Source organism: Argentina silus (genome assembly GCF_951799395.1).
Source record: "Argentina silus genome assembly, chromosome: 13".
Taxonomy (NCBI): Eukaryota; Metazoa; Chordata; class Actinopteri; order Argentiniformes; family Argentinidae; genus Argentina; species Argentina silus.
Window position 1 is genome coordinate 17,898,070 of NC_139667.1, and position 9,679 is coordinate 17,907,748.

The 9,679-nt window shown below is 46.3% G+C and overlaps 1 protein-coding gene across 1 annotated transcript in view; it reads left to right on the forward strand.

Moving 5' to 3' along the window:
• The window catches only part of pxdn (peroxidasin), a gene marked incomplete at its 5' end in the record, with an annotated part of 54,911 nt that overhangs the window by 23,907 nt on the left and 21,325 nt on the right, over window positions 1–9,679 (forward strand). Inside the window, 4 exons of the mRNA XM_083682767.1 lie at window positions 2,016–2,185; window positions 6,857–6,974; window positions 7,238–7,407; window positions 9,261–9,533. Of these exons, the coding sequence (XP_083538893.1) occupies window positions 2,016–2,185; window positions 6,857–6,974; window positions 7,238–7,407; window positions 9,261–9,533 (731 nt within the window). The remainder of the gene's footprint in view (window positions 1–2,015; window positions 2,186–6,856; window positions 6,975–7,237; window positions 7,408–9,260; window positions 9,534–9,679) is intronic.

Consider the following 9,679-nt stretch of genomic DNA (forward strand, 5'->3'; position numbering starts at 1 on the left):
CGCATCATATTGCGCTAACACGTGTGAAGAGGACAGGACAGCTGGGTTGTTGTTGTCTGAGAATGCATGTCATTTAGCATCCAATGATATGATTCAAAGGGGTCAGTATGTCGGTTCTCAGACATATTTCAGCTGAACACCACACAGCACACACAACACCACATTGTGACTCGTATTGAAAAGCATCCAGTTAGCTGCCAGTTATTCTCAATTTCCAGTAAGAGAGATTGCATAATATAAAAAGATTTATTTTTTAATATAATCGATATACTAACTTTTGTCTGTAATACTTTATTTGACATTGCCTGTATAAGGATATGACAGTGTTATAAGCATGCCATAAGTTCTGTCATTAGGTGTCATGTCTATTGCTCATTAGGTGTATGATGTATTGCTGTTATGACGAGGTAGCAGCTTTCTCTATGACCGAAGTGACATGCACAGCAGCCTCTCAATGACAGGGGTGTTATAAAGCTGTCATACCAAAATTATTTTGTGAACCACCTGTGTCTGAAGGGATAGTTCAGGTGTTTGGAAGTTAGACCTCATTTTCAACGACTTGGAGTGTTGTAGGCTCATCCAGAACACTTTTTTGGTCTTGTCTGTGTCCAGCCAGCAGACAATAAATTACAATCAGCGGTTTGGCCTTCCCCCATTGTTTTCTTCCCTTTTTCAACAACTCTCACTCTCTCAGAGAAAGAATGTCTTCCAGGATCTGTTGGATGGCATGCCTGGATGCTGTGGTTGAGGTACAGTAGGCAGACAGACAGTAGAGCAGGAAAGGTGGGAGGAATTCATCACAAGACAGTCTCCATCACCTCCCTGATTATGACATTCAAATTAGGTTGGATTTTCAGACTGATATCAGAATCTGATTATTTGGAAACGTTACCGTCTCTTGGAATGTACAGTTGAGGATTGGTACAGTATGTGGGAAGGGGGGCAACTCCAGAACTAGGAGAACATCTCAAATGACACCCAATTCCCTAGAGTGTATTACACTCCACAAAGGGTCCAGTAGTGCACTGTATGGTGAAATGTGAGTAATTTAAGATGCAGCCATGGTCATGACCATAGATTAAGGTTAAAGGAGTGGAATGCACGATTTTACACTTTGAAAAGCTCTAAATGTCCATGACAAATCAGTAGCAATCAGAGGAAAAAAAGAGATTCGGTGGGAGAAATGGAACATTGAACAATGTGCTTTTGGTCTCTAAAACGGCATTAATTGAACTAAGCTATAAAAAGCAATTGGCAAAGTAGAGAGAGAGAGAGAAGGGGGGGGGGCTTGAGTTTTTCCCAACATGGCTGTGCAGTGAGTGTTAGTCCCAGTGTTTGGACTGAGCCAGGCCTGCGTTAGTCCACACTGGGAGGCTGCCAGACAGGATTTACTGTACACTGTTGTCTACCACACCATACTCAGCCTACTAATGACACCAGACAGGCCCTAATCACCTGATAATGTGTCCAACTATCAGTCCTCTATCCTCGGTCCAAACTTTCTTTTGTACTCTATATATAAGACGTTATACTTGACCATACACTATATGCCTTATTTTAACAGTTTTTAACTTTTTGTTTATTTCTTTTGTTAGTGTGATAATACAGGATTGTTAGTATTACGGTCTGTGATATACTGTACGTGTGATATGATGTACCTAAATAGGTTTTTATTGGTACAGTATTTTATGCATCAACAAAGACAGCACATAATGTACAGATACAGTGTTCAACCCCCCTGGACTTTTTCCACATTTTGTTGTGTTACTGTAAAACTTGACATTAAAATATAAAAAACCCTAACCCTAATTTGGAAAATGTCCAGGGGGGTGAATACTTACTCATTTGGGAGCGGTAGGCAGAACAAGCTTTGTGCAGACCTGTGACTGATGCATAACATTCTGCATACTTAAAGGGATGGTTCACTATTGTTACACTTCTGGCAGCTCTACAATATTGAGCCTTTTTTCTGTGTGTGTGTGTGTGTGTGTGTGTGTGTGTGTGTGTGTGTGTAGGCGTCTGGACTCTAACACACTGAACTGTGACTGTGAGCTGCTGTGGCTGGCTGACCTGCTGAAGCAGTATGCTGAGTCGGGGAACGCCCAGGCCGCCGCCACCTGTGACTATCCTAGCAGACTGCAGGGACGATCTGTGGCCACGCTCACCGCTGAGGAGCTCAACTGTGGTGAGGAGGAAACACACACACACACACACACACACACACACACACACACATAATTAATCAGCCACCTGTGATTACAGTACCTCAACCTCTCACAGCTGAAGGGCTAAACTCTTGGAAGGACAGGAGCTCACACACTCCGAGAGCTGTGTTAACACACAAGCATTTGCACGCGCACACACACACACACACACACACACGCTCCACTCATGTTCACTCTCTCTCTCTGTAAACTTCCTTAAAACCCCAAATCACACCACACCACACAAACCACACCTCCCTTTACCGCAATTGCTCCCTCCCTCCCCTGTGGCACTGGTGCATGTGAAGTTAAACTGGGTCTAAGAGTTGACTTACTGTATTTCCACCCAGTGGGTTGTAGGTCCCCAGGTGGGTCCCTGCTGTGTGTCCCTGTCTCTGGTCCCCAGCCAGCTGCAGCTCCTCCACCAAGCCCCCACCAGCTGGGGCCTCTGGGCTGGGTTGCCACTGCACACATCCCTAGCCTTCAGCATCTGCTAAGCCTATTAAGACCCTGTGTGCTGGGAGTGTGTGTGTGTGAGAGCTGGATCTGGGTGGAGTGTGTGGGAGAGTGGGAGGGAGGAGTGTGTGATGGATGTTAGGTGTGTGTGTGTGTGTGTGTGTGTGTGTGTGAGGAGTAGATGAGGTGGCGTGTGTGATGGATGTTAGGTGTGTGTGTGTGTGTGTGTGTGTGTGAGGAGTAGATGAGGTGGAGTGTGTGACGGATGTTAGGTGTGTGTGTGTGAGGAGTAGATGAGGTGGAGTGTGTGACGGATGGTAGGTGTGTGTGTGTGTGTGAGGAGTAGATGAGGTGGAGTGTGTGACGGATGTTAGGTGTGTGTGTGTGTGTGTGAGGAGTAGATGAGGTGGAGTGTGTGACGGATGGTAGGTGTGTGTGTGTGTGTGTGTGAGGAGTAGATGAGGTGGAGTGTGTGACGGATGGTAGGTGTGTGTGTGTGTGTGTGAGGAGTAGATGAGGTGGAGTGTGTGACGGACGGTAGGTGTGTGTGTGTGTGTGAGGAGTAGATGAGGTGGAGTGTGTGACGGACGGTAGGTGTGTGTGTGTGTGTGTGTGTGAGGAGTAGATGAGGTGGAGTGTGTGACGGATGTTAGGTGTGTGTATGTGTGTGTGTGAGGAGTAGATGAGGTGGAGTGTGTGACGGATGGTAGGTGTGTGTGTGTGTGTGTGAGGAGTAGATGAGGTGGAGTGTGTGACGGACGGTAGGTGTGTGTATGCCAGGAGAGTGTGAAGGCTGGATGGGTGATGGCATAAAGGTATCTGTACGGCGGGAGTGTGTGTGAGAAGCGGAATGAGTGTGTAACGGAGAGATGAGATAGAGTCCTTCTTTAGAAGTGTGTGAGGGATGGACGTGAGGCTCAATCTCCCATGTGCAGGGAGTGTGTGACCGATGGATTGGGTAGAAAGCTGAAGGCCGGCAGGACGCATGAGCGAAAGCCAAATGCTTAGCACGAGCCGAAGACAGAGCGAGGCTAGTTTTAGCAAACGTCTCAATGTCTCATTGGCTCTTGCCACAGTGTAGCGAGAGCTGTGTGTTTTATTGAAGTTTACGCGACACTCGTTCATCATTTTGTTGTCAGTCAAGACAGTTCCTTTTTACATCCTTTGCCATCTTTCTCCCCCTTGATTCTCCCTCGAACGCCATTCTCACATTCTCAAGTGAAGGCAGGGTTAAGCTGCAGGCAGCAGTTGCTAGTTTATGTTACAGCCGATCACACCGGCCCTCAGAGGCTAATTTGACGGTTCCCGACATGCCCGCTCTTGCTTAATGAATCCCCCCTCTGTCTGTCTGTCTGTGCGGAGGGGAGCAGAGAGTGGAGGCACCACAAAGGAATGTACCGCTTTAAAACATGGTGGAACAGACCGTTCCACTCCTTTCCCCTCCCACCCCCCCTGATTCCCCCTATAAACAGGGGGGAAACAATGTGCAGCGGGCCGCACAGCTGTCAAAACACTAGCCCTCCCCCTCTGCCTACACTCTTCTCTCCATGAAGTGCCACCTCCCCACACTGGCAACCCACCACAAGCCGCTTCACTAGGCCCACTCCTAGCTGGTCCTACTATGTATGGACAAGAGCCTCGGTGGCCATGTTTGGAGATAATGTTGAAGGAATGCTGCAAGTAGCAATTAGCCCCGGTGCTAATGTGGAGCAATGTGGTGGTGGTGGTGGTGAGACAACAAGGATGCCATATTACAGTGTGTGTGGTTATTATGGCTTTCCATTGGTTTGGTTGGGGCAGCTGCTGTTTGGTGGTTGTACGGAGGGATTTACGGTTGGGCCCATGTGCATGGTTTGTATGTTAGGAGGGAGGAGAGGAGGAGGGCCTCTATATTCTACGGGCTCTATTAAATGTGTCTGCCACATGTAGACAGAGACACAGTGTGTGTGCGTGTGTGTGTGTGTGTGTGTGTGTGTGTGTGTGTGTGTGAGCTTGCTTTCGTGCTTATGCTTGTGTGTGAGCTTGTGTGTGTGTGTGAGCTTGCGTGTGTGTGTGTGTGTGTGTGTGAGCTTGCATTCGTGCTTATGCTTGTGTGTTAGTTTGCGTGTGTGTGAGCTTGTGTGTGTGTGTGTGTGTGTGTGTGTGTGTGTGTGTGTGTGTGTGTGTGTGTGTGTGAATAATGTGCATCAGTGGCAAAGAGGTCAGTCTCCCCACGGTCCTAGTAACCCTAGGTTCACCACCAGCCACGCTCCAGCACTAACAAGGTCAGTGCCTTCAGTTTGGAGCAGTTTAACAATTTCCTCACGGGTGATTTATGTGTGCAGGGGGCACCCTTGTGCCCTAACTAGATAGACCCCTGAACTGGCTCTCAGTGTGCACACTCTGGAGTACGCTGGGGTCAGTGTCAGGGGTGCTCTTCAACCCATAACTCAGACTTACAGAGAGAAGGGAAACAAAAGGAAATACTTGTGGCCCTATTAATGTCATTTCTCTGTCTTGTATAGTGTCTTTATCATTGTCTTTTATTGTGTGTTTATATGTGGACCCCAGGAAGAATAGTTGCTGGCAAAGCTGCAGCTAATAGTGATCTGAATAAAGAATACATAATCTGCCTGTTGTTCAGCCAAGGAATGTACACTCACCAAACACTTTATTAGGAACACCTGTACACCTTCTCATGGTGGAGGTGGTGTAATGGTGTGGGGAATGTTTTCTTGGCACACTTTGGGCCTGTTAATACCAATCAATGCCATAGCCTATTTGAGTATTGTTGCTGACCATGTGCATCCCTTCATGGCCACAATTTACCCATCTTCTAATGGCTACTTCCAGCATGATAATGTACCATGTCACAAAGCAAAAGTCATCTCAAACTGGTTTCATGAACATGACAATGAGTTCAGTGTTCTTCAGTGGCCTTCCCAGTCATCAGATCTGAATCCAATAGAACACCTTTGGGATGTGGTAGAACGGGAGATTCACAGCTTGAAAGTGCACCTGAAAAATCTGCAGGAATTGCGTGATGCAATCATGTGGACCAGAATCTCAAAGGAATGTTTCCAACATCTTGTGGAATCAATGCCACGAAGAATTGAGGCTATTTTGAGAGCAAAGGGAGTCCCTACCCAGTATTAGTATAGTGTTCCTAATAAAGTGTTTGGTGAGTGTAGATTGACATTTAGATTCCTTGTGTCCAGCTTGCTTTGTTGTGTGCACTGCAAGCTCTTTGACCAGGAATCTCATGTGTGATTGTAGGGTCAATAAAGTGAATAAGGAAATGTGAATAAATAGAATGTTGTAAAGACGTCAGACATCGTTCATTTGCAACAAAGTCGTTGCAAACCTGTGGTATTGTTTTCGGAGGACTTTTTTTTTATGGCAAAGCAAAGGTCTGGAATTTTCTGTGGCGTATTGTGTTTGTAAAAGAAATAAAAAAAAAAAAAAAAGAATAATAATTAGCCATACTGTTGAACATCAGTTTGGTTTTCAGTGTTTTACTATTAGCTCATTGTCTTTTGCAGTGGCCTCTGCCCTTGGGGGCCCCTGCCCCAGTTTGGGTAACCCTGGGTGGGGGAGGGAGGGAGGGAGGGAGGGGGAGGGAGGGTTGGGCAGGTCTGTGTGTCTACGGTCGCTGTGTTTCTGGTAAGAAGCCGAGACGTTATTACTCCACTGTCAGACAGCCAACCCTCTGGGCTGGGAGAAGGGCTTGAGTGGCTTCCAGCTGGCCATGACTCCTGATACACACACACACGCACACACACACACACACACACACACACACACACACACACACACAGTCACCCATATGGGCCCCTCCTTCTATGGTGCCATTCCTTCACATCTCAGCTCTTAGGTAAATGTCTTCTCTCTCTCCTCTCCATTCCTCTTAATCCTTCTCCTCTTGCCTCTCCTTCTTTCCTGTCCATACCATTCCCATCTCCTTCTTTTTTCCTCCCCCTATACCTGACCCTACCACTACCACCATCTTCCTCTTCATCTCTCTCCAACTTCCACCTCATCCTCTTCCTCTATCTTCACCCCATCTTCCACTGCATCCCCTATCTACTCCTCCTTCTGTCTCCCTATCTTTCTGCCTCCTCCTCTATCTTCTCCTCCTCCTCTTCCTCTTCTCCCCATCGTTCAACCTTCTTCTTCTTCCTCAATCTTCTTCTCCTCTTCCTCTATCCCTCTCTCAGAGGTGCCCAGGATCACGTCCCAGCCCCAGGACGTGGATGTGACATCAGGGAACACAGTGTACTTCACCTGCAGGGCAGAGGGCAACCCCAAACCCCAGATCATCTGGCTCAGGAACAAGTAAGGCCCTCAATCTCCTCCATTCCATTACAAACATTAAGCTTGAAACAGTGTGATAGTACAATGTGTTTTTGGTGCTGATTTGATATTAAAGGATACTATTCTACCACTCATAACTTGATTTTTTATCACGCTGAATATATGCTGTAGCTACTGTATGTGCTTTTATGCTCTGAACTTGATATTTGACATCAATCATAACATGTACTGTATGTGATGTCATGTTCTTCTCCTGTAATGTGGTAATGTTCCTATCCCTACAGCAATGCTCTGAACATGCGTGATGACTCTCGTCTGAACCTGCTGGAGGACGGTACTCTGATGATTCAGGACACGAGGGAGACGGACCAGGGAGTGTACCAGTGCATGGCCAAGAACGTGGCCGGAGAGGTCAAAACCTCCCAGGTCACCCTTCGCTACTTCGGAGCCCCCTGTGAGTGGCTCCATCCGATTTCATACTCGTACTCTTTACCCGTTCTTGAAGTCATCAAGCGTGCATAGTTGAAAGTATACAGGCCACTCGAGATGAGTGTACTTCTTGAGATAAGTGTGAACTCTTGTTGAAAGTGCAGTACATTTTGGCTCTGTCCAATTTCATAGTCTTCATAGTCTCGCTTGAAGTCGTCCAGTGTCCATATTCTTTGAATGCAGGTGACTCACCGACATTGGATAAGTGCATACTCTGATGAATGTGCAACCGATTTTCGAGTCCCAATTCAATAACATTCTTTGCTCTAGAGATCTGCATGCTCTGGTTTAGTGCAATCATTCAGAACAGTCCCAAGCTATTAAACAGTACGTATCAAGAGTAATCAGCTGTATACAACAGCTGAGACTGAGATCGGGGTCAAATACTTGGGATATCCCACCAAGCTTCAGCGAAACACAGAGAAAAGTGTTTCCCTCAACAACCCCCCCGCCTCTCCCATTAGTTACTGTTGTGATAGCTGTCGCCCCCAGAGATTAGCGTTGCTGTCTCTAGATGACCCAGCGATCGCTGTGAGGTCGCGGGTGACTGATGGCCCTCGGGATCCGACCCCCGGTTAGAAACTGCTCTGAGAACAGATGTGTGTTTCCTGTTTCTCTTGAGAATGTGTACATCAGGCATTTGTGTGTGTATACATGCTTCCAAACTGTGTCAGGTCCAAGTCTGAACATAGTTCATCTCAGTTCACGCTACAGTTTTGTATTTACTTCAAAATAGTTTTCTAGCATGTTTGTGATTCACATGGGGTTAACAGTATATCAGCTTCTACTGTGCCTCCCACCCCAATTTGCTTCTGCTAAAGAGCCCTGCGCACCATTAAAACAGTGTGCAAAGACCGTTTTGGTAATTTGGTATCGCTGCAAAGCGCATCTGTCACGACCAATACAAACTTTGCACCGACACAGGCGGAGCAGTAAATGAGTGTTCACAGGGTTGACGAGTGGAGTGGGACAATTACTAATTCATGTTCCATAATTAACAATAGATTACAGACACTGATCATAAGGGGCACAGCGGTTGTCAAGGATAATCCATACCACCAGTACATCCTCTGCAATATATATGGAAGTAGGCCTCGTGTATATTCTCACATTCTGAAATTCTGTGTGCTATATTCCTTAAATATGAAATGACCAATGTTGCATATATCAATCACCTCTGTGCTCTGTTCCAATTACTACTGAAATCGTGCAACCTTGCATGTCTTTGATAGGGTATCAAATCTAACTAGGAGAATATCTTAAACATTGTATACTGTACAGATTACAGGAAAATATGCATACCTAATTCATAGAAAATACATTTGGAGAGCCTTTATGCACAAAGAAAAAAGATGGTTATTAGAATTATCCTGAAAGTTGTCATATTCCACTTCTTCAATCCATGGTAATATTGGGAGGAGAGATATTACATAAGCATACGATACGCCTATGTAAGGCTACCCCCCCACACATGATAGCCCTCACTGATCATTGGAACTGTGTGCATCACAGTCTCAACAGGTTCATGCGCTTATCCCACATCCTGACTTTCCTATGGTAAATATTGTCCACTATTGCCAGGGACCCTTAGTAGGCCTACAATTCTAATAACCACACAGTCATGACAGCGTTGACAGAGAGGAAAGAAAATGGTTATGAAAATGGAGTTAGTAAGACAAAACCAAAGTGGCAGTTGATAATGGTTATGACTGGGGGTTGCAATCGATAATAGAGGATATAGCTGATACAAAGAAGCGTCAACAATATATATTTCAATAAATGTAAGATGAATAAATATTAAATAATATTTATTTTCAGCACGGCCCAGCTTCGTCATCCAGCCCCAGAACACAGAGGTGCTGGTGGGAGAGAGCATCACCCTGGAGTGCAGCGCCACAGGCCAGCCGCAGCCCCGCGTGTCCTGGACCAAGGGTGACCGCACGCCCCTACCGGCCGACGCCCGCATAAACATCACCCCGTCAGGTGGCCTCTTCATCCAGAACGTGGTGCAGGCGGACGGGGGCCAGTACACCTGCTTTGCCTCCAACAACGTGGACACTATCCACGCCACCGCCTATATCATTGTCCAGGGTGAGAACCACTGACCATCCGTTATTTTACACTGTCAAATCAACTCGTAACCAGTGATGTAATGGAGGTCAAACACACATACACACTATTTACCCACCTTCTTTGGATGAATACTGTAGTGTTTACCCACCATTTACAATAATAAG